A 26,311-nucleotide genomic window follows, 5' to 3' on the forward strand; every position below is an offset into this window, starting at 1 on the left:
TTTTTTTTTTGGCTCTCATATACTACCTCTGATAATCATTACTTGCTTACTGGTTCTTCTTCCTTTCTTAAATGCTAGAATTCCCCATGGCCTTATTACTATTCTTTCCTGTTTTCAATGTAAATATTATTCCTAAGGATTTTTTCTCATTTCTGAAGTTTCAAACATGGATTTATATACTGAGAAATGCCCAAATTCTATTTTAAGGTTGTACCATTACAGATTTTCAGACCTGCATTTCCTCAAATTTCGGACAAGTTAACATTTGACCTATTTATACGTTGTGTATATTGCTATCTATCCAGCAATAGCAGAGTTATCCCGCATTTTCAGTTGGTAAGCATTACTGTTCACACCTGGTAGAAACTCAGAATCACTATTCTGAATGTATGCTGGAGAGAATGTCCTTCATGGGAGCTACATTTTTTGTAGCACAGTTACTGTCCAGGTTTGGGATTCTGAAGGTTGTTTCAAGGATTGAATAACCATAAACTTTTGCACACCAGGTAGGGTAGGGTTTTTTGTTTGATGTGCCTATTTGGCTAGGCTACAGTTGCCAGTTATTTAATCAAACATTAATCTAGGTGTACTATGAAGGTATTTTGTAGATGTAATTAAAGTCCATAATCAGTTGGCTTTAAGTCAACTGTCTAATCTGGATGGACCTGATTCAATCAGTTGATAGGCCTGCTTGAGGCCTCCTGGAGAGAGAGAGAATAAATTCCACCTGTGCTTCAGCCTGTGCCCATTAGTTTCAGCCTACCCTATGGATTTCAGACTTGCCTAGCCAGATCTTACAACTGTAATCCAAATCTCTCTATATATATCTCTTGATAGTTCTGCTTATCAGGTTGATCCCTGACTGATATACCAGGCTTGTAGTTTATTTGCAAAAATAATACCTTTAAAAACCTAATAGAACTTCTGGTCTATTTGTTTCCAATCAGTTCCATGTACCAGTAATCACACCCAGAGCTTTTCTTAAACCTATTTTTTTTTTTGGCTCAATCCTTGTAATATGTTCCTTCCTCTCCATCCCACATAGACCAGGCCATCATCATCTCTTACCTGAACTAGTGATTGAAAAAGTCTCCTAACTGGCTTCTCAGATTAGTTTTTTCTCCTCTATCTATTCTCCACACTGCTGCCAGAAGTCTCTTTCTGGAAAACAAATATGATCATGTCACTATCCTTCTTAAAAAACTTTGAAGTCTCCCTACCTGCAGGATACAGGTAAGTTTGTTTTTCTATTTCATTAATTTCTGTTTCTATCCCTCATTTCCTTTGCATTTATCATTCTGTTATTTTTTCTAACTTTTTGAGATGAACGTGTTAGCTTTTTTAAAAATCATTTAAAGTTTTAAATGCCCTCTAAGCAACTGACCCCACCGGTTTTGATATATACTATTTTCTTTACCCCTCAGTTCAAAATATTTTTAATATCTTTTGTCATTTCTCTGATCAATCAGTAATTTAGAAATTACTTCTTAATAATATCCAAAGCTGGACTTCACATTATAGTAGGAACATAGCAGCAATTTAAGCAATTTAGTTCCAAATTTTTCCACTTTTCTCCTAGAACTCATACAAAGCAACGAAGAGAACGTTTAAAAAAAAAAAAAGAAAACCCTGCATCTTCAGTGAAACTAGGAGACAATAAAAACCTGAAAATGCCAAATTATAAGTAAATATGGCTCAAAGTACCTGTGATTAGTAGAACCTATGCAAGAAGCCACATCAGAGCATGGCAGAAGGACAATAAGTGTGGAAGGAACCTTGAGGGAAAATTGTAAATTTTCACTCCCAGAATGAGAGAGTTCTATCTTAAGTAGAAACTGTGATGTTCAGAATTGAGGTTGAATGCGGAAATCTCAAAAGGAGGCAGGTGCAGAAAGTGTCATGAGGGTGAGTAGAGGGTGATCTAGAAGTGACATATTTTAGAAAGGACAACTCTTCTAAAAATGAGGCAAGCACTTTTCTTTTTAATTTCTTATTCTGAAATAATTTAAAACTTACAAAAAGTTGAAAGACTAGTACAAAGAACTCCTGTATTCCTTTCACAAGTTCTCTAATTGTTAACATTTGAGGCAGGCACTTTAAAAAGCAGAAGTTTTATCCTTGGCAGCAGAAGCTAGTAAGGACCTGGGAGAACTCATGGTTGGTAGTGCAAACTTTTCAAACCATGTAAGTTACTGAGAGGCAAAGGAGGTGTGGCTATATTCTGAAGAAATAATCCATCAAAACAAAAGAGGACAGGGCCTTGAACAGAGAAATGTGGAAAACTACTTTGCTCCTAATGTTATCCCACTCCTTTCTAATAGGTGGTTTGGGAAAACCCATCTCATTCAAACATGAATAGCAAAAAAAGTGATAAGTATCCATACAAAGATATCATGTGAAAGGACAGCACAGCGACCTGACAAAGAAACCTCAACAGAAATATATTATCTCTAAGTAGATGAAAATCATAACCCTACTTTCAAAAATTAATTCAAAAATTCTTAATGCAGCTGAGGAGAAAGATCTCAGGTAAGAGATGGCCAGTCAATAGGTGGTGAAACAAGCACTGCAGAATTCAGGAAAGAAATGGAAGAAAAAGACCAAAAAAATTCCAAAATAAAGACTAAGTTACAATAAGCACATGGTAAGATACACAATACAAAAAGCATAGTAAGGAGCCCATAAGTTAGAAATTTTTAAAAAGTAAAATAAAATGATAAGATTTTTATAAAGATATGACTTGAGTCTATATTTTAAAAGGAAATTCTGTGTTCTAAGTAAAACTGCCCTAAAATGGTCAATAATGAGACAAACTCTAGTAAAATACACACAAAAAACACTTCTAACAACCAGAAAAAAAAAGGTCTCTTCTAAGGAAAAGAAAATCAAGCTGGCATCATACTTCTAATATTATAGAAGAATAACATTCAATGTTGGAAGACTGTAGAAAAATACTTACAAGAACTCAAGGAAAGAAAGTGAGCCAATAATTTTTTATCTAGCCAAGCAGTCCTTCTCATATAAGGCTTAGACAAATGGTTTTCAATATGCAAAAACATAGCTCTTATTCACAAGTCATTTTTGAAGAATCAACTTGAGGGCAAAACATGACAGGAAAAATTTCAGCAGAAGGGCTGACAGTGAGCACCAAAGCATTTAAATGCAGATCTAAGATTTAAATAAATAGGCACACAAGTGACAGAATTAAAGGTAACTATCACATGCTCTAACAATGTAGGAATAATATTAAATACAAATAACTGAGCAATAAGAATAGAAAATACAAAAAGTATAATAAATTCACTGATTTTACATTATATATGATATACAGGAGACAAAGTTGAAAGTCACGTAGTAAAAATTTATGCAAATTTAAAGAGGAAAATTATAAAGAGCAATAAAATAATGCTACAGTGGCTAAAACTAGGTAGCAAAGGAGAGAAAGGAAAAAAGGGAAGGAAGAGAATAAAGCTAATATAATTGTTGCTCATTAAAGGAAACAAAAGACATTGCTTTAAGAAAGAGGGGAAGATGGGATTATATAAAGATATAAATATAGTTCTGAATATCAGAACTATAATTTTAAAAGCACAGAAAAGCACATTAAATTTCAGAAAAACATATATAATCAGAAAATATGACATAAAATAATTTGACACAGCTAAGACCAAACATGTATGTATCTTCTCCCTCTCTCCCTCCCTTCTGCCACCTAGCTACCTACCTACCTACCCACTTAGCTATCCATCTATCCATCTATCTAACTGGCTTAACTCGTCCATTAGAAGAAAAAGAGCTTTAAACTGACTCAAAGCAAAACCACCCTGTGCTGATCTGTAAAGACACACCTGTGATTCAGAAAGTATTAAAAAAATTAAAGAAAAGCAAAAATTAAAAGATAGGAAGGGTTTACAAAAACACAGATTGTAATCCTTTTATTAAACAATGTAGAGTTTTGGCCAAAAAGTATAAAAAGAGACATAGAAAATCACTTTATCATTGTAAAGGGTACCATTCACAATGAAGAAAACAGATACAGATATATATATGCTCCCAGTAATACTGAAGCAACTTTCAGAAAGCAGAAATTAGAAAAGATACAAGGAGAAATAGAAACACTAACACGAAGAAATTTAATTTATTTCTCCTAGTCTGAGAGATCAAGTAAACAAAAAAATAAGGAAATAACCTAAGCAACATAACCAAAATGGTAGATCTGATGATACTCATTGAACTCTACTCTAATAATGGAATATAATTTATTTTCAAATACTTTCACAAAATCTGACCATTATATCAGGCTACAATCAATACAGGAAGACTCAAATATCATAAAGATGCCAATTTGCTCTAATTACTTTATAAATGAAATGAGATCTCAATAAAAATAATAATCCTTCCTCCCCCACCTGCCAGATCTAAACAAGGTGCTTTTGAAGTTTATATGGTAAATAAATACACAGTGGCCTAGAAAATCCTGAAAAGAGAAAATGAGAAGTCACTAGCCTTATCAGATATTAAAACATACTAAATGCCTTAATAATTAAAACAGTGTTGGTACTAACACATACATAGATAGATTAACTAATGGAAAAGAATAAAAACCCAGAGAGACTCAAGTACATATGGGAGTTCAGTGTATGACAAAGCCAGCATCTCAAATCTGTGGAGTAAAGGTGGTCTTTTCAATATATATGCTATAGGAACAAGTAAATGGCCTCCAGAAAAAAGACAATGGTGGATCCATACCTCAAACTATGCCAGGATATACACTATAGAGTAATTATCAAAGAATTAAATATGAAAAACGACCATAAAAATACCAAGTACACATGGGTATCAGAATTTCAAAGTGGGAAAGGATTTTCTAATTGTGACTTACACTCCAGAATTCATAAAAGAATAAAAGAATATATATGTATACAGACATATGTATATATATAAATAAAGCCAACAGCCAGACAAACCTGCACAGCAAACAAATAAACAAACAAAAACCTCACCACAGCAAAGGTCAAAAGACAAATAACAACTTAGGGATAATATCTGCAATTCATATCACAGACAAAGGGATAATCTTAATTTAGAAAGAGTGCTCAGTAAATGAGAAGACCAAAAAGTTCTTTACCACACTAGAATTTCATCTAATGCAAAAGAAATAACAGAATTAGAAAAATTACTAGTTGGTAATCCCTAGTGAAATAAATTATTCAGGTAACAAAGCATCACAGGATAGAACACTTGTACTTGAAAGGTTGATTGGGAAATTTATAATGGAAAGATCAGGATGTCATGACTGAACCTTCTGATCAAAATTGATATCACTAAAATTGGGACAACTAGATACTGCGTACCTCTTGATACAGTAACTATGAAAAAATTTTGTTTTTCTTTTTCTTTAGATTAGACTCTTCCAGAGTTAGCAGTATACCATGTTAAATGGTCAGTGAAAATAATGGTAAGGGTCATGCATGTATGTGTTTTATCATTTATTTGAAGTATTTTTGAACCAGAAGTTAATAAAGCTTTGAAGTTGAACTTCCATTTTCAGGAAATACAGAGGAGAGGAAGAAGGCAGCAACACAAGAGAACAAAAGGACAAATCAGATTTTGGGATATTCTACAGGAGAAGTGACCAAGTTTCTGCAACAAGCCAAAGGCATAAAAGAAGAAAAAAAGAAAAAAACAAGAGGGAGGGAAATGGGGCTGTTTTATTAACCAATTGTGATGTGTAGATCTTTGGATTCTGGTTAGAACCAACTAACTGTAATCAGACACATTTGGGACTGGGAAATAATCAGGGAAATCTGATTATGGACAGGGTATTAGAGGCTACAAATAAATGCGATAACAGCACTGCAGCTGTGTAAGAAACATCCATACTTTTAAAACTGTATAATGAAATATGTAGGAATGAAATAACATGCTATTTGGGATTTGATTTTTCAATATGGCAGTAAAGGAAGAAACATGGATAGATGAAGCAAAGACAGAAAAATTCTCACAATCTGGATGATGGCTACATACATGGCAGTTCAAGTTACTATTGTCTTTACATATGCATGAAAATGTTCATAAGAAGACACCTAAAAATGAGAAAGTAACTAGTACCACATTAAACACCAGCAGCAGGCATAAGACATGGGGTTACCAGGACTAACAGACTTCCCTTGCTTTAAAACATCTATTTTATAATGAAATGTAGACTTAAGAGTTAAAATGACAAAGGTGAGCTATAAGAAAAGATTGCTCAGATGATCATATCAGGACTTTTATATTTGTTTTCACATACTTACTTCATGTTTAGCAGCATTCCAGCACAAGTCTTGTGTAAAGGCTTTCTAAATGAAATGTAATAAAAATGTATAGGTTTTTCCAGTTTGTCTTAGTATATGTGCAAATATTACTTCAAGACACCAGTATTTATAATTATATTTTAAATGTATACATATATGTTCATAGGCCATATACAAGTCAACTAACCAATACAGAATATGGCTTATTTTCCTTACCATCAATGTTAAGCATCATTTTCCACATGGCAGGCCGAACAGATTGATGGAATCCAAACCACACTTCCCTGCCCCCTCCCAGAGGGTGGTCATATCCTTCTGGAGCTGAGAAAAAGGAACGTCCCACAGGTGTATATCTACAAAAATTGAAATGGCATGTTTAATCCTTTCTTTCCCATATAAATATTTAAATAATCTATAGAACAGGTGAGACTAGAACATATAAAATTAATTTATCATAATGATACTTACACTTTTTCCAAATTTGTGAAAGGAAAAGGCAGCCATTCTAAATGAAAAAACCTACCAGCATTTTTCAATTAAATCTCTATTCTCAAAACTAATGTTTGTTTGAATAAGAAAAATTTTATTCAAAATTTTTAAAAAATGAGTTTAAAAAGTTAACAATTCCAACCTTAGAAAATGGTATAGATTAATAATGATTGAACAAAAAACTATAAATGTGTTTGCAAGACAAAATTTTTCTTTAAAAAGACACACTGATCATATATATGCATGAGGTGCCAGAATGATTAAAAGAGTAACAATTTCAGCACAAATTTAATACTAATAATGATGCTATTGTATAAACAATGAAATTATTTTTAAAACAAGGTGATTTAACTACAGGAATATAAATGAAAATATACCAGTTATTCACGACTTAGAGCTAAGAGAAAGAGTTAGACATTTTTCTATAAAAATTTTCATTAATGTACATTTACTTTTTTTCATACATTGTTCCTATACCTCTTCATTCCTCCACTTTTTAAAATACTTACCAATTATATCCTTATACACTGTATGCTCAAAGTCAGAATTACCATTAATTTTTTTCATTTTTTTACTTTATCAAAAAAATGAAAAAAAATTTCAAAACAAAACAAAAAAAAGAAATAAGAGTAACAAATAACCTAAAATAACTACATTGCTTCCAAAGTGCTCCTACCATACCTCAAGAAAATTAACAAACCATAGTCATTCCTGAGCATTCCTCTATCATTACGATTACTCTCCATATCTTATCTGTTCTTATTAGATTATCGTTCCCCCTTCACTAGTTGCTATCTATCTCTAGGTCCCCTACAGTCTACAATATAATACATTTACTTTACATTTTTCACAGAGTTCACATTAGTGGTAACATACAGTATTTCTCTTTTGTGTCTGGCTTATTCCACTTAGCATTATGTCCTCGAGGTTCACCCACGTTGTCATATTTTCACAACCTTGTTCTTTCCTACTGCCGTGTAGTATTCCATTGTGTATACATGCCACATTTTGTTTATCCACTCATCTGCTGAAGGACATTTGGATTGTTTCTATCTCCTGGCAATTGTGAACAATGCTGCTATGAACATCGGTGTGCCATGTACATTTACTTTTAAAAGTGAAGGAATTTTACAAGTGTAAGTGAACTTGTATGCTATTCTTGATCAGCTGAAATAATCAAAATATACAACATATGAAGGTCAACCAAGGGAGGCCTGCACAACTCATTTTGGGAAGAAAACCATCACATTTAATATCTAAAGAGGAAAAAACAGCTAGAGGTACCCACTTCATGGAGGGCAGATGTCGTAGCACCACATCAACGGCATGAACAGGATTAGTGCTGATTGGCTTGTCTAACTCCAATGGCTCAGGCACAGTACGTCCTGTCAGTACTTCATGCAATAGGTGCCAGCTCACCCGAGAGACGAATTTGATTGACACCTTGAAAGGTCGATCTTTTCCACCTTCCCCAGGTAATGTAACATCTAAATCTACCTGATAATGGGAAAAGAGCCAACTGGTAAATGCTGAAAAGGATAAATACAATTATTTTTAAGTTTAATTTATGAAAATATCCACAAGAAAACAAGCCCAAAATAATCTCAATGTGAACTCAATGAACTCAATAAAATTTAAATAACACAGTTACTCATTCTAGCATTATTTGTCATTGCAAAATACTGGAAACTATTGAAATGTTAAAACATTTAGGCAGCCATAAAAAAAGAATAAGGATGATCTCTTGGAACTGCCATGGAATAATTTCCAAGCTATATTATTAAGTGAAAAAAGCAAAGTACAGAAGAGTACAAGCAATATGCCATCTTTTGTGTGAAAAAGAAGGGGAAAATGAGAAAATATTCATATCTGGCCTATTTTTTCAAAAAGAAACGCAGGAAGTACAAAACAGAAACAAAGAAACTGGTTAATTTCAAGGGATGGAAAGGAATGGGTTGGAAGGAATAGGAGGTAGCGACAACACTGAGTATATTTTTTGGTAAAGTTTTCACTTTTGAAAGCATGTTAAAGTTTTAAATATTAAAAAAATTAAATGAACCCAAATGCATTTCAAATGAATAACACAACCACACCAAAAGAAAAAAAAATACTAATACAAGGGAATATTAATATTGACTGAGGGTATAGCGTGCACACAGTATATTGACTATACCCTCAGTTAGGGGTGTGGGGGAGGGATGGACAGGAAGAACTGCAAACAAAATCAAACCTTGAACTCTTATTAGAAGGTTTGTTTTTGGCAGTGGTATGGGTTTAATAATTCAGAAACTATTTTATACATAATGTATAAGATTGAGCAAATGAATAAAAGCGTGATGTTTTGGGGAGCCAGGGTCTAACTAAAGAAAAAAGAAGATACAAATATGGAATTAAGAGAGGAAAGGAAGAATCCTGTGAGGACAGATTAGAACTGGAAGTATCAGTGTGAACTCATGCTTTCACGTGTGTACTTGCACGCACGTCTACCTCTGTCTATTGAAAGAGCTTAGAAGCCCAGATACCCCAGCAGCAATGAGTACATCCACCACCCAGATTTTGGTTTCTAAACTGCATTCTCCAACTAAAGAAACTGGAACTCCTTTAGAAATTGCCAGTTGCAGGGTAGTGAGCAGAGAAGACATATGAGCCAGAAACATCTTGTTGTGCCAGAAAGGAGCGAAGAGCTCAAAACAACAACAACAAAAAAGTCATATCAATTGGGCACAAAGCCAGCTTGAAGGGGGCTCCCATTGGCCAAATCTCAGAAAATATTAGCAATTAAATAAGGATTAAAAAATAGGTGAGAAGAAAAAGCTCTCCTTTACAATAAAATACCACAAATAAATGTAAAAGGAATGTCAGAATTAGAAAATCACCATTATACACTAACAATACTTTCAAGCAAGAATCATCAGTCACTGTGGGTGAAAGTCTAATGAGAAACGGTATCCTTAAAAGTATCTCCCCATAAGATACTTATTAACTACAAAGAGAAAAAGATAACCTCACCGGAGAAATTTAGCAGATACCAAACTTAACCAAGAAGTTAACATCACCATTAATGGAACACATACATATCATGTGCCGCCTCCTATGATACACTGATAGGGGAACAACAGTTATGTAAATATTTCTGCCAAAAAATCATAACCAGATTCTAATCAAGAGGAAGCACTTGACAACCCCAAACTGAGGGACAAAATAACTTGCCTGTAATCTTCAACAATGTCAATGTCATGAAAGACAAAAACAGACTTGGGAATTGTTCCAGAATAAAGAATACTAAAGAGAAATATTATCTAAATGTACTCATGATCCTGGACTGGAGGGGAAAAAAATGCTACAAAGGACATCATCGGAAGAATTGACAAAATTGGAATACGGATTATCAATTAGACAAAAGTATCATATCCTGTTCTTAGGAAATTTACATTGAAGTATTAATGATTAAAAGGTTATGATATATGCAAACTACTACAAATAGTTCCAGAAAAATAAATAAGAAGTGTATATGTGTATCTCTTTATTAAGAGAGAGAAAGATAAAACAAATGTGGCAAACATTAAAAACACTGGTAGATCTGGGTAAAGAGTATATGAGTTATGTGTATTACTCTTGCAACTTTTATGTAAGTTTGAAATTATTTCAAAATTTAATTAAAATTAAAAATATAAATGACATATTTACATATAAATGAACTGTAATAAAATAAAATGGTAATAAATGTATTTAAAAGGAGATACTGCAAAAGGATAGCTTTCCAATAAAGGAATACACATCTTACCCCAGTAGTTGCCACAGGAAGTGGATTGGCTGTGTAAAGGCTTCTTTTTCCATCATATACTGGTCTACGGTCCCCAAATATAGTTACTTTAAAATGCTGAACCATTGAGTCAACCACCTCCCTAAAGAAAGGAAAAAATACACAGAGCCACATCATCTTCTGTAAGATGAAATACAATAATTTTAACTGAAGAAATTTCTGGCACTGTTCAAACCTGTCAAAATTCTAAAAGACAATCATACGTGATGAAAATTTTGCTTTCAGGACTTTGGCTTAGGATACCAAAAAGATTGGTTTCTGGAAAGGGATGACATGCATTTCACAAAAGACAAGAATGAATCCAGAAAATCACCTTAATCATTCTAGACCACAGTTGACCTAAAAAATATTCTCCTTAGAAACTGATCAAAAATCCCTTTCACCATCTATAAGCACTCCTTGACACACACATTCACCTCTTTTTCTCAAACAAAAAGTTAGATGCTCTTTCCTCTGCTCAAACAGCACCTAGTACATTTCTCTATTAAAACACTCCATTGCATGATAATTATTATATACTTCATATCTACTAGACTGTGAGCTTATTGAGAGCAACACACCTGTATTCCTTGTATCCCGCTATACTTACAATAGCGTCTAGCCAGTAAGGACATCTGAACCCTCCATTTTTACCCAGCAAACACTTTGATTTTACATACTGACAAGGGAAGATATTCAAGACTCAAATACTTTATAAAAATTACACACAATGTAGAAAATTACACAAAATATCCCAAAATCAGTATTTATTTTTATACAAACATATTCGCAAAAACCATAAAGAGATATCTGGAGGAATGTGTACCAAATATATACAGTGGTTTTCTCTGGAGGAAAAGTGGAGACATGAGTGTCTTTAATTTTATCTATAGTATCTGCATATTTTAAAATATGTATACTCCCATTGTACTGGTATAATTTAAAATGAATTTAAAAGAATGGGAAAAAAAAAAGATTAAAATCGAGCCCAGTCAAGTGGGGGCAGGGGCTGTAATAAAGAATCTGACCTTGCCCAAAAAGAGGTATGGCCTTTGTCCCTGGAACGTCGGAAGGAACCACTAAAAACCCTGGAATTTCCCAAGTGAAAGGAGTATCTTTATTATCCAGGAGACCCTCAGACCACACCTGATAGTTTATGCTAATCAGGTGACTCATGGTAGGCCCTTGGACCATGTGGTATCAGCCCAGCCTTGTGGGAAGGGAGAGGCTGGAGAATCAGTTCAGCCATGTGGGCAATCAATAAATGAAGCCCCAATAAAAACTCTGGATACCCAAGCTCGGGTGGCAAGCCTAGGTTGGCAATCCCCTGTGTATACTATCACACATAAATTCCAGGTAGATAAGATGTCCTGAGGATAATGGAAGCTTCCAGTTTGGAACCCTCTCAGACTTTGCCCTATTGTGTCTATTCCTTTGGTTGGTCCTTATTTGTATCCTTTTCTTATAATAAACCATATCCATGACTATACAGCTTTTGATGAATTCTGTGAGTACTTCTAGCAAGCTATCAAACCTGAGGGTGGTTTTGGAAACTCCCCATACTTGATAAAGGTGACCTTGTGTGGACTTTTCCCTCTAACTCTGTAGTTACATAACTGAGAAATTAAGAATAAACAAATGATTATGATTACTGAATCATTATATAGATGTTTCTTTCTATATTGTAGAAGAAACAGAAATTAATACCTGAAACTACTGAAACTCAACTATTCTCAGCCCTGTGTATACGTTTTATTGTAAATGGTTATTCGAGCCTGGTCTCAGCACTGTTTATACTTGATACTGTAATGGTAGCAACCCTATCTCCCCTTGTTTGAATCCATAAAAACCGTGAACTCCTTAGAGTCAGGAAGACAGATTTTTGGGCTGATAGGCCATCTGACCTCCTGCTTCATGCGCACAGCAATAAACTCCTCCTCTCTTTGAAACCTGGGTGTCATGGATTGGCTGTTATGTGCATCAGGCAGAGAACTCCACTTTTGTTAGGTATCGGTTGGAGCCTAACTCCTCACAGTTATGGTCAGAAGTCTGGGGCAGTCTGGGGGATTATGCCCATAATTTCAGAGTATGGCTAACTCCAGGTAGGGGGGCAGGGAAACAAGCATTTTCTGGAACAAAAACAATTAAGTTGACTTGATACCTAGAGTAATTTTCTAAATGGGACAAAGTTTCTATTTCCCCCCCTTTTTATTTTTATTTTACTGAAGATATTTAAATCAAGATCAAGTCTTTCCTAGAGTGAATTTTACAACAAAGACTTGATTCACTGATCAATATTTTGGTCCAAAACAAATTTCAAAGATTATGTTCTGCCATTGTAAGTTTTCTTTTGTGCCATTAATACCAGTTCCAGTTTTCACAGGTGAAATATTACACATTTAATTTGTCAAGATGTTTGCATTATTTTGTCTTTTTTTTTTTTAATATTAAAAGTCAACTGATGTGGTTTTAGCTTACCAACTTTATTTTGTATCAAAAGTTTCCACCAAGCCTACTTTTTCCTGGGAACCCAGTCAAACCACTCTTTGGATCAAAATGAGATTGAAATCATGAGGCCTAAACATTTTGGAAATAAAAAATGTCCTGATTTGATGCCTAGCATACAGTATATTTTCAATAAATGTTCTAATAGTGGACAATGTAACTCAATAAATTGCTAGAACCTCCAATGGAATATATCTAAAGTTGAACTCATCTATGTATCTCCCCCAGGTCAAATCTAGTGATCCTCCTAGTTCCTACTCCTCTTTAATGATGCCACCATCTTGTCAGTTATCCAGATTCAAAACCTGGATCATTTCTTCATCCAATTAATTACTGATTCCACCTGTCTGGAGTATTTCTAAATCAGTCTTCCACTCTCAAGTGAGTCCTTACTTTCATTTTAGTCTTCAGGTACAAAAGGTTGAGTTAATCATACTCTTCTATTTACAGCGCATTATCATTATTCATTTGTTTAATACCCCTTTCCTAACTGATTGATTGAATTCCTTTCAGCCCTATTTCCTATCCCTATCCCCATTCCCCTTCCCAATAAGTCATTCCTTCTAAAGTATCTGATGTGCATGCTTATGTTTGTATGTATTCTTACCTTTATTCTCTGCACTAGATTTTTCAAATCTATTTATGTTGCTTTGGTATACTTAGTCCATTATTTCTGATTGATGCAAAGTATTTGACATGTTGTCTATCCACTCCCTCAGTGATGCAGACTCAGAGTATCTTTATACTACCAACCACCAAAAACACAATCCCCTTATGGACCTATGTGAAAATTAGTCTCTTGGTATATACCCAGAAACAGAGCTGTTAGGTCTAAGTGAATTTTACCAACTAAACAATGAACTGCCAAATTGCTCCCCAAAATGGCTGCTCATATGACTGATCTATGCTCCTAGAGGTAACTTTTCCCTACATGCCAGCTAAAATTTGGCATTATCTAGCTTTCTAATTTTTGTTAGCCTAATGGGTATAAACTGAAATCTTGTTTGAATTTGGATTTCTATTATTACTACTGAATTTGAGCATCCTTTCTTATGTTTGTTAGCCTTCTGCATTTCCCTTTTTGTGAATTCCATTGTTTTTCCTTTGCTCATTTTTTCCAGTCTTGTTGAACTGAAGGAGTTTCTTTTATATTCTAGATATTAATTCATTGACAGGTTTAGTTGTTGCAAATATTTTACTCCAAAATGTTACCTGTTAATATCTATGTATCTTGTTGAACAGAAATCCTTTATTTTTTATCACCAAGTTAATTTTTTTTCACCTTATGGCTTTATGCTTTTTTGGTTTTATTTAAGAAGTACTTTCCTAATACCACGTCACAAAGACACATTACATTTTATTGACTTTATAGTTTTATCTATATATTTTGATCATGAATCCATCTGAAGTCAAATAGTGTTATGTAAGGACCCAATTTTATTTTTCTCCATATGAGTCTGTTCCCCTAGGCCATATAATAGTCTATACTTTTCCAATCTCTTTGTAATACCACTTTTATCTTATTACGTTCTCATACATAAATGGATTTGGCTCTGAGTTCCCCATATTGTCCCACTGGTGAATTGGTCTGTGATTATGCCACTACTGAAAGTTTTCACTATTGAAAGGGTGATTTATTATGTTGTAATTTGTGGCACAACAAGTTCCTTTATGTTTTCTAAGTTAACTAGGACAATCAAGGACATTTTTATTTTAGAATAAACTTCTAAAGTTCCCTACTCAAGAAAACTATTAATACCATAAGGAAAGGAAACATAACTTGAGCCCCGCATATAGTAAATAATCAATAAATATCTGTTGGTTAAGAAAACTCCAACTGACATATACTTGACAGACATGGCCAGTATGCTAAAAACAGAAATTAGTGTGTTAAAAGCTATTGACAAGTTATAACAATGAACTAAATGAAGATATAACATACAAGATGCAGTAAAATAGGGGTAATTGTAAAATCTAAACACTTACTTTTGAAAACTTCAATTCCAACACGAGCAAATTAAAGCATCTCAATTTACCCACTGCTCCTGTGGAAAGGGGTATTAGGTGACTACAAGCCTAACGGGAATTAAAAGTGTAATAATGTAACTGCTCCAAAATTAAAGGACTTAGGTTACATTAATATCCATTTAAGTACCCAGAATAAGGCAGAAAACCATCCCACCAAATATTATACAGGTCATTTCACGTTCTGGAGTATTCTGTTCAATTTGGGAAAAATTGTAAGAGATCCTAAAAAATACGAAATTTAACCAGAAGAAGGTAATCCTGATAGAAACTCATGTCATATGAGTAAAAATAAATCAAACTAGGAACTTTTACTCTAGAATAGAAAAGACTCAAAGGAAAATTTCGGCAGCCTCAGCTATTCTGAGGGACTATGAAAAACAGTAGAAAATCTACCTTGTACTAGAGGTAAAACTAGAAAATATAGGAAACCAGATTTGGGGGAAAAAAATTTCAACATATTCTAACCATCAGCATTGTTCAAAAGTGGATTACACTATCCTATAAAGTATTTGAGTTCATTTTTCATAGAAGAGGTATGTGACCAATTGTGGGGAAGGTGCCAACTGGAAGGAAGAATGAATTGGATAATCTGGGCAATTCCTTCTAACAGTAAAATTTAATTAAGAGAATACCAAATAATGAAACATTCTAGATTTTATCATGGTATCAGATACAGAAAGTCCTTTGTGAATAATTACTCTGAATATTTGACAATTAACTTCAAAGCCTTAAGGGAAGGTGTTAAAATTCTATAGCACATTGGGTAATTGCATCATTCATAACTGTCAAACCCTTTTTATTTTTCTCCATATGAGTCTGTTCCCCTAGGCCATATAATAGTCTATACTTTTCCAATCTCTTTGTAATACCACTTTTATCTTATTACATTCTCATACATAAATGGATTTGGCTCTGAGTTCCCCATATTGTCCCATTGGTGAATTGGTCTGTGATTATGCCACTACTGAAAGTTTTCACTACTGAAAGGGTGATTTATTATGTTGTAATTTGTGGCACAAAAAGTTCAAAGGAATCAGCTTTCATGAGGACTATCATTTATTATCATGTCTCTCCACTTTAAATCTTACCAATTGATATATTTAAAGTTGTAATGAAATTTTAGTATACAAGTTAACAAAACAACAAATCCAGGAACTGCAAATTCTCATTCCTTATCTCAAAAGATACTATGGCAAAGGATGGTTTATTAGAGTGTCCATCAGGCAGGCATGGAACTAGAGAAAAGAACTCTAGTAAATAGTAATTTATCTAGTCAGCTACCAGCAAAGATGTTTATTATATTATGAAGAAAGTTTGAATTGGGAAACTGCCAACGTGCAAAATCTTTAAAATACGTGATAACATAAGTATTGGAGAACAAAAAAATAGACATAAGTTTTTAGGTCCATTCTACCATGAAACTATCATGAAAGATACATGGCATCTCTGACTTCAGTTTCTTTATCCACAAAAATAAGATAATAGTCTCAGGGCTGTTATATGGACCAAAATGGATATTAGTGAAAGTACTTGGGAGGTGGAGGTGGGGAGAAGCAAATATGTATGAAAATATTTTCATTTAAAAATAAAGCATAGTTATCTCACAAATTTACTTTAGGAATTATATTGAAGTATTCAAAACAACAAATAGATACATCACAATGCATCGGCATTAAATTTAGCAAATTAATACAAAGAATGAATTCTATATTCTCTACACTGTAGTTTTGGAACACTAACTCTTATTAAACCAAGGTGTGGGGGGGTGACCCTTTGATCTTTTGTTCAAATGTAGAAATTTTAGCAAAATATTCAACTGCTAAACTAGTCTCTTAGCTTACTATAAGAAATAAAACTACAATAACCAAAGTATAGAAAATATTCTAATTTAGAAAGCAGTACAAAGGAAAGCAATTTGGGAAAAAAAATTTAAATAAATGGAGATAAGAACTTCTCACCAACCCCTAGTGGTTTCCTTTTGAATAACTTCAGACTACTGAGGAGGGAAGGATTCTTGCAGAGCATACTACGCATTTTTTTTAAAACTTTAGGCTTGAATTGAAAAATCCACAAGTTGCTCCAAAAACGTAACCTACCTGAGTAAGTTAAGTTTTTATAAAGAGCTACAGCCTACCTTCCCACTCTTACCTCAACCACCTCTTTCTACATTCTGGTACCAAGTCTTTTGACTCCATCATGCTCTGGTGCACAGACTGAAAAGTAAAATTTAATAGCGATTTCAGTAAGTTCTACTTTACCACCTGACTCCTACAGCAGAAAAATGGTAGAAGGAACTTTAATGTAAAAAAGAGAAGGAAAAGAAAGTTATTTTTCTGTTGCTACTATAAGTTCATGCTCATAGAGACCCATCTTCAACTCATTTTTAGTACTAAGTCTTAATTCTCCGAAAAGGTACAATGGGAAATGTTATCCTAGTCTATGGAAAGAGAAGACATCAAAGAGTATTTCTCCCAAAGTTGACTATTCACATTAATTTATTATTTACAGCTACAATAAATAAATTAATCTATCACTACAGTACAGGAACATGGAAGCATTATAAAACAGAAGTAAAACAGCTGGCTGCATTTCTTTGTATCCTTCCAATCTTCTATCTTATCTTCGTAACCATATGGTAAGTAAATACAAAAGGTAGCCAATGAATACTTTTGCATGAAGTAAAATTCGATACCTAATAGTGAGTTTGTACTTTATCAAATTTTAATATTTTGTAATATAAAATACTACAAAATACAAAAGTACTACAAACAGAGCATTTTATTACAAAAGATCTTTGTAGTTATTTCACATGTGAACTATTTTTTCTCCAACTAGATAATCACTTTCTCATGGGCACAGATTCTTTAAAAATCATATGTAAATACATGAGCTAATCCAGTGTAGTAAAAATTTCTAAATACTTGTAAATTATTAATAGATTATTTTAGATTGAGAAATGAATCTTAAATCAATCTGGCTTACATTAACACCCTCCTCTGGAACACTTCTCACTCAGGCCACCAACGACTTTTTTTTTCAAAGCAGTTCTCTTGAGATATATGTGCATACCATACAAACCATCCAAAGTGTACAATCAGTGGCTTTTAGTGTAATCATAGAGTTGTGCATGCATCACTACAGTCAATTTTAGAACATTTTCATTAATCAAAAAGTAAAACCCCACACCCCTTAAGTAGTCACCTCTCAATCCCTCTATCCTTTCCCAGCCCTAAATAACCACTAATCTCACTCTGTCTCTATAGATGCATCTATATTCACATTTTATATAAATGGAATCATAGACTATGTAGTACTTTGTGTCTGGTTTCTTTCCCCTAGCACAATTTTAAAAAAATTATTTATATATATATATATATTTTAATTAGAGAAGTTGTAGGTTGATATAAGTCATGTAAAAATTACAACATTCCCATATACCCCCTATTGTTGACATTTTGCATTGGTGTGGTACCTTTGCTAAAAGGGATAAAATATTAAAATATTACTGTTAATTACAGTCAGTGGTTTAATTAAGTGTATTTTTTTCCCATATACCACCTATCATTGAACCTATTAATAGTTTCCAATGTTTGTTACAGTTCTTAAAGAACATTCTTATATTTGTACTATTAACTACAGCCACTGCCCACAACAGGGTTCACTGTGCGAAATAGTTCCAGGTTTTATTCTCTAGTTTTCCTTTTAGTAATATACAGGACCTAAAATTCCCCTTTCAACCACATTCGCACACATAATCCAGCACTGTTAATTACACTCACAATAATGTGCTACCATCACCATTATCTATTTCCAAACATTTACAATCAACCTAATTGGAAATTCTGCCCAAATTAATCATCAGCTCCCCATTTTCTACCTCCATTCTAGCTCTGGGTTACCTATATTCTAGCTTCTAATTTTATGAGTTTGCTTATAATAATTAGTCCATATTAGTGAGGTCATATTGTACTTGTCCTTTTGTGTCTGGCTTATTGCATTCAACATAATGTCCTCAAGGTTCACCCCTATTATCACATGCGTCAGGACTTCATTCCTTCTTACAGCTGAATAATATTCATTGTGTGTATATACCACATTTTGTTTATCCATTCATCAGCTGATGGACACTTGGGTTGCTTCCATCATTTGGCAATTGTGAAGAATGATACTTTGAAAATTGGTGTGCAAAAATCTGTTCACATCCCTGTTTTCAGTTCTCCTGGGTATATACCTAGTAGTGGGATTCCTAGATCATATGGTAATTCTATACTTAGCTTCCTGAGGAACCACCATGTCTTCCACAGCAGCTGTACCATTCTACATTCCCACCAGCAGTGATGAGTGTTCCTATTTCTCCATATCCTCTCCAACACTTGTAGTTTTCTGTTTTTTTAATACTGGACATTCTAGTAGGTGTGAAATGATACCCCATTGATGTTTTGATTTGCATTTCTCTAAGAGCTAGTGATGGTGAGCATCTTTTCATATGCATTTTAGCCATTTGTATTTCCTCCTTGGAAAAATGTCTACTCAAGTCTTTTGCCCATTTTTACACTGGGTTGTTTGTCTTTTTATTGTTGAGTTGTAGGATATCTTCATATTTTCTGGTTATTAAACCCTTCCGGAATATGAGGTATTTTGGTTTGCTAAAGCTGATGAAATGCCATATACCAGAAATGGACTTTTTTTTTTTTTTCATTTTTTAAAAACTATAGAATATAACATATGCACATAAAAATGGCAACTTTCCAAGTGCAGTTTAACAAATAGCAAATTTCAAAGAATATTATAGGTTACACTCCACAGTTTCAGTTATTTCCTTATTATAAATGTAACATACACACAAAAAGGTAATATCTTTCAAAGTATGATTTAACAAGAAGGTATATAGGAAATATGCAAAGTTATTATAAGTAATAGTATCATAGTTTCAGTTATTTCCTTATTGTGAAATACAACATATATACAGAAAGGTATAGCTTTCAAATTACCATTTAACAAGTAGCTACAGACAAATTTCAATGGATACTATGGGTTACAGTTCCACCATTTCAATTCTTTCCTTCTAACTATTCTAATACCCAAGCAACTAAGAAAAAGAAAATTACATGAATATTCAGTATTCATAATCCTTTGTTAAATTCCATCTTGTCTGTTGCTATCCCTTCCCCTAGTTCAATCACTTCCCTGATCTTCAGGAATGTCTAGGCAATGACCACCCCAACCTGTTCATGTTGAAAACGGGTGTCAACTTTATGAGCAAAGGGGACACATCTAGTTGATGTTCTTGATGAGGCTATTGCCTCTGGGTTTTTGGGACCCAGAGAAGCACTCTGAAGGATCTAAATTTCTGACAAATAAACTTAGTGAGTGAAACCTTTATAGAGTATCAGATAGGGATCCAGGCACTCTTTCAAGGTTTTCAGGACTACTGTTAATATGGGCCTATCATATTGTGGTCATCTGGCATATCAAGATGAGGCCTACATTGGAGTAACCTCTAGGACAACCTCTGACTCTACTGAATTCTCTTAGCCACTAAAACCTTATTTTGTTGCCTTTCTTTTCCCCCTTTTGGTCAGAAAGCATTCTCAATCCCTCAGTGCCAGGGTCAGGCTCATTCCCAGAATCCATGTCCCATGTCTCCAAGAAGGATCATGCATCTTGGGGATCCTGTCCCATGTCGGGGAGAGGGTGATGAATTTATTTGCAGAGTTACGCTTAGAGAGAGAAAGACCACATTGAGCAACAAAAGAGGTTCTTTGGAGATGACTCTTAGGCATAATTACAAGTGAGTTTAGTCTTCTCTCTACCGCCATTAGTTTCATCCAAGCAAGCCTCAATATCAAGGGCTTGACTTATAAAAGTAGGGAGTTCCTAAGTTCCCATAGCATATGTTATGTCCACAATAATCTATCCAGGTCTCACATTATCATCACTTAGTCGTATAATCTTCATCACTCTCCATTTTAAACAATTCTCATGACCCAAAACATCCCGTAGCTCTTGGCAGCCCTTAATTATTTGTCCCTAGTATTTGTGAAATACCAGTATGGTATTCCTATTAATTATAGTCCGTAGTATGAAATATGTCGATTTTTCCCATATACCCTTCTGTTGTCAACTCTCTGTGCTGGAAGTATATCATGCAAGCTTCTATCTATATTTGTGGTACTGAACTGTGGGAAACGTGCCTTTGAACGCCTTTCATTCCTATTCACCTTCAATGCAGCTTTGATACGTATAATCCCATTAATGAACAATCTCATCCCTATCCATTACCATACGCTTGAATTTACCATCAACATATCTGAACATATTGGATTATCATTCCCTTTCACTAGCTACTGTCTATCACTAGGTCATTAATTTTTTATATTATATGACATTGATTTTACATTGTTCAGATAGTTCATAGAAGTAGTAACATACAATCTCTCTCCTTTTGTGTCTGAGTTACTTCATTCAGAATTGTTTCTTCAAGGTTCATCCATGTTGCCATATGTTTCAGGACCTTATTGCTTCTTACTGCTCCATAGTATTCCATCATATGTATGTACCACATTTTGTTTATCCACTTGCCTGTTGGACCGGGTTTTAACAATGGCGATTTATTAGCTTACAAATTTATAGCTCTAAGGCCATGAAAATGTACCAATTAACGCATCAACAGGATGATCCTTTCTCTGAAGACTAGTTACGGGCAAGCTTGGGCTCCTCTGTCAGATAGCAAAGCACATGGAGACTTCTGCTGGTCCTTCTCTCCCAGGTTTCATTGCTTCAGCTTCTGGCTTCAGTGGCTTCCTCTCAGCTTCTCTGGGAGCTCTTTGTGTGAGCTTTTCTTAATTTCATCACTTAGATTCTCTATGGCTTTTATCTTCTTATTAGGGACTACAGTAGAAGGATTAAGACCCAACTTTACTGAGGTGGGTCACATCTCAATTGAAATAACCTAACATCATCAAAGTTCCCACCTACACCAGGTTTACACCCACAGGAATGGATTAAAGAATATGGCTTTTTCTGAGGTACATAACAGCTTCAAACTACCACGTAAGGTTTCCAAATAGTTCTCCCATTGAGTAGACTGTCTTTTCACTTTCTTGACAATGTCCTTTGAAGCACATAAGTTTTTAATTTTAAGGAGATCCCACTTATCTATTTCTTTCGTTGCTTGTGCTTTAGGTGTAAAGTCTTCAGAAATCATTGCCTAGAGCCGGAGTCGGAACGGCAGCTGAAGCTAGGGTCCAGGCCGGTGGAACGACGTCGGCGGGGTTTGCTGGGACACAGAGGCGATAGAGCCTGGGCGGGCTGGCCCAGGGCCGGGAATCGTGGCCGGAGAGCGGGTGGCGGGTGGCGGGCGGGCCTCGGCCCCTCGCGGTAGTCGGGGCGGGCTGTGCTCCCACTCCACTGCAGTCCTGGAGAGGAGGCGGCCAGGGATCCCGCGGCGGGGCGGGCGGCGACGGCTGCAGCGCTAACTGAGCCCGGCATGGGGCGCGTGGGGTGGGAGGCGGCCCGGCCGCTCCCGCTCCAGCTGCTTGCCGGGCTCGCCAGGCCCTGCATGCGGGGTCCCGGCTACTCACGCCCCGGTCGCCGCTAGTGCCGCCACTGGTGACCATTCGCGGTGCCGCCGCCGCGCCGGAGGTTTCACCCGCTCCCTCCCTCAGGACGCTCCCGCCGGGATCCAGTCCTTTCGCCCTGGTCGCAGAGACCGCGCTGCCTGACGCGTGACGGTGAGGTAGGAAGATGGCCTGGGTGCTCAAGATGGACGAGGTGATCGAGTCCAGGCTGGTGCACGACTTCGACACCAGCCTCTCCGGCATTGGGCAGGAACTGGGTGCCGGCGCCTACAGCATGAGCGATGTGTTGGCATTGCCCATTTTCAAGCAGGAAGATTCCAGCCTTCCATTAGATGGTGAAAGTAGACACCCACAGTTTCAGTATGTGATGTGTGCTGCAACATCACCAGCAGTAAAAAAAACTGCATGATGAAACACTCACTTACTCGAACCAAAGTTAGTCTTATGAAATTCGGATGCTGGATAATCGGAAAATGGGAGATATGCCTGAAATTAGTGGAAAATTGGTAAAGAGCATAATAAAAGTTGTATTCCATGACAGATGGCTACAATATACAGAGCATCAGCAACTTGAAGATTCGAAGTGGAATCGCCCAGAAGACAGACTTCTCAATTTAGATATTCCAATGTCTATGGGAATAATTGACACTAGGACAAATCCAAGCCAGTTAAATGCAGTAGAACCTGTGGGACCCTGCAAAATGCACATCTGCTTTCATTCAGGTACACAGCATCAGCACAGAACTTACTCCACAGAAGCATGGAGGTGAAAAGGGCGTGCCTTTTAGGATCCAGGTTGACACCTTCAAGCAGAATGAAAATGGGGAATACATGGATCATCTGCACTCAGCTAGCTGCCAAATCAGTGCTTAAGCCCAAAGGAGTAGACAGGAAACAAAAAAACAGACTGAGAAAGATGGAGAAGAGAACTGCCCACAAAAAAGAAAAATATCATCCATCCTATGATACCAATTGAAGATGCAGTCGAACATGAAAAGAAAAAGTCCAGCAAGCGGACTTTGCCAGCAGACTATGGTGATTCTCTGGCAAAGCAGGCAGTTGTTCTCTGTGGCCCGATGCCCCCAGAGCCTATGTGAATTAACAGTCCTTCCACAGTGCCCACTTTCACTTCCTCACAGCAGAGCACTTGCAGTGTCCCAGATAGCAATTCATCTTCCCCAAATCACCAAGGAGATGGAGTTTCTCAGACCTCTGATGAATAACTTCAGCCTTCAGCCATGATTCAGGAAACAGCAATGGCTGCTCAAAAACAGATTCTCTTCCTACACAAGACTGTTTTCCAGTTTTTCAGGTGCCAACTTATTGAAACTGACAAAGATTCCGTACAAACTTGTGGTGCAGATGATGGAATTCGGCTCTATAATTCACTGAAGTCAAGGTCGGGTTAGGCCTCGTTTAAACACCTATGCCTGCCAGAAGCAGCTGAACCCCCCGCAGCAGGCTGCAAGCAGTGGAGGCAAGAATGGTGGTGGGACACCTGTGTTTATCATGCAATCTACTTGGAAGAAATGGTTGCCTCAGAAGTGGCTGGAAAACTTGCACTGGTCTTTAAAATTCCTTTGCACCAAATTAACCAAGTTTACAGACAGGGCCCTACTGGGATTCACATTCTTGTTAGTGATCAGGTGGTTCAGAACTTTCAAGATGAGAGTTGATTTTTATTCTACACAGTAAAAGCTGAAAATGGTGGTGGTATCCACATAATTTTGAAGTGATGTCTTATGCAGACTAAACTATCTTTAGTACCAAATAAAGTCACACTTAAAAGTGTGTGAAGACTGAATCTAAGAAGTCTTGGGATTGGATTTTACCATATAAAATGCTGCATATTGAAAACAAAGATGACCTTTCTAATATGCTGTATGAGAGGTGAATCTCCTTGCTGTCACTGCCATAGCCAAGCATCCTTGTGAGAGAGAGCACAGGGGAGAGCGTGCGTCTGGCTCTGGAGACCCATGGTGCAGGCAGAGCTACCTGCTTCTCTGGCAGAGGCCAACAGATGATCAAGATCCCAGAAGCAGCCTTTGCTGTCTTTTCACACTGTATGCGGTTTGGAGATGAATGTAAAGACTTACTGTGGGAATTTGCCTTTCTGTACCAGTTTGGCTTTTATTGACTGAACTTCATGCTCACCTGGGGTGGGGATGGGGACAGTGCTGCTGCGGAGCCCGATGTAATCTGTCTGTGGAGAGCTGCGCTGTGCTAACACGGCGCACGGTGGTCAAGTAAGAGAGGCACTGCAACTTCTTGGAGGAAATCATTCTACGGGTCCAAGTCTGATGTGATCATGCCAGATCGGGGAAGATCCAAGCCAGAAAGGTGGTCAGAGGATCAGTGTAAATCCTAACAGGTACAAAGACTGTTGTGTATTTGCTCTGCCAGATTTATTGAAAAACTTTTTGCTTCTGTTTCCATTTTAAAAAAATTGTCTTATTTTCATTTTTGAAGGCCCCATTGCCTTTTTAACCCATGTAGTTTCCTTTTTCTCCTCCTTTCCTTACTCCATTAACAATCACCCACCCCCACCCCATACATCCTGCTCTGTTGCCTACTTTTCATTTTAGACATTTTTAAAGCCCTGCTCCAGACATTGGAAACAGGTGACTTAAGCAGGGGGACAAAAAGTATTACTGCTGATAGCTTCTTACTTGGTGGTAAGGGGTTTCTGTTATCAACAAGATGAAATAGTTTATGGAACACTAGACGTCATTAATTAAACACTAAAATGTACCATAAAAACCCCTTACACCTCTCAAATATTGAGCTTTAGTACAATCATGGATAAACATTCTGGTTATTAGTTAGGGGTTTTTTATACACCACATAATAGCTTCTTTTCTATAAAAACAGTGCCTCTTTCACAGAACCAAATGCTTGCCTGCCAGTGTCCTTTTCAAAGGAAATTCACTCTTTTCTCATTTTTGTCCTATACCTTTGTCTTCCTGTTACACAAAGCATTCCCAAATTTCATCAGCAAGCATTTTTGAGGCCAGTGGTGTAGCAGACCTAATTAAAAAAAATTATTCCATTTTAACTATAGTATATCTATTTGCCCAGGTATTTTGGCTTTGAATGTACTATTTGGTCTTCCTCTTTGTTCATGTGGAAATAGGGGCAAGATTTTGAGTTTGAATTCCTTCCCAGAAGACAAACCACTTCACTGGGTAAAAGCTTTGACATTTTATATTTATTTCATAGAGAGGGTTAATTATTTGATACAAAGAAGTACTGTCTCAAGGTATTTCCATCTTCAGTTTGAAAATATCTGCAACTCCTGTAGACCCCACAGAAAGAGAACTTTCCTTTCTGTCTCTTCCCCTTGCTTTTGTATGACTACACGCTTTCTGTATCAATCACTTGGGAAATAAGAGAGCTTCTCTCTCAATCATTTTAGAGTTTTTCCTGTCTTTAGCGTTCCTTTTGGGGTCTCAAGATACATGGAACAAAAAATGCTATTTAATGCCATGTGCTATTTTGAATTCCTCATCAGGTTTTAGAAGTGGGGTAAAAAAACTTAAAAAGCTCACCAAACCTGAAATTATACAAAGTAATTTATACGTGCAGTATTGAACATTAGTCTTGAAACAGGT

The 26,311-nt window shown here is 35.9% G+C and overlaps 1 protein-coding gene and 1 pseudogene across 4 annotated transcripts in view; one reads left to right on the forward strand and one right to left on the reverse strand.

Moving 5' to 3' along the window:
* The window catches only part of LOC119527573 (protein argonaute-3), a 180,672-nt gene that overhangs the window by 88,921 nt on the left and 65,440 nt on the right, over positions 1-26,311 (reverse strand). For 2 of the 4 annotated variants that reach the window (XM_037827736.1, XM_037827735.1), the window contains exons 3-5: positions 10,570-10,690; positions 8,074-8,282; positions 6,513-6,649 (exon numbers count right to left, since the gene is read on the reverse strand). In XM_037827736.1, the coding sequence (XP_037683664.1) occupies positions 6,513-6,649; positions 8,074-8,282; positions 10,570-10,690 (467 nt within the window). Of the gene's footprint in view, positions 1-1,068; positions 1,161-6,296; positions 6,342-6,512; positions 6,650-8,073; positions 8,283-10,569; positions 10,691-26,311 lie in introns of those variants that run through there. The other 2 variants (XM_037827738.1, XM_037827737.1) reach the window with 2 other exon arrangements.
* On the forward strand, positions 22,867-24,436 carry LOC119527574 (annotated as a pseudogene).

This window comes from Choloepus didactylus, chromosome 2, assembly GCF_015220235.1.
Source record: "Choloepus didactylus isolate mChoDid1 chromosome 2, mChoDid1.pri, whole genome shotgun sequence".
Lineage (NCBI taxonomy): Eukaryota > Metazoa > Chordata > Mammalia > Pilosa > Megalonychidae > Choloepus > Choloepus didactylus.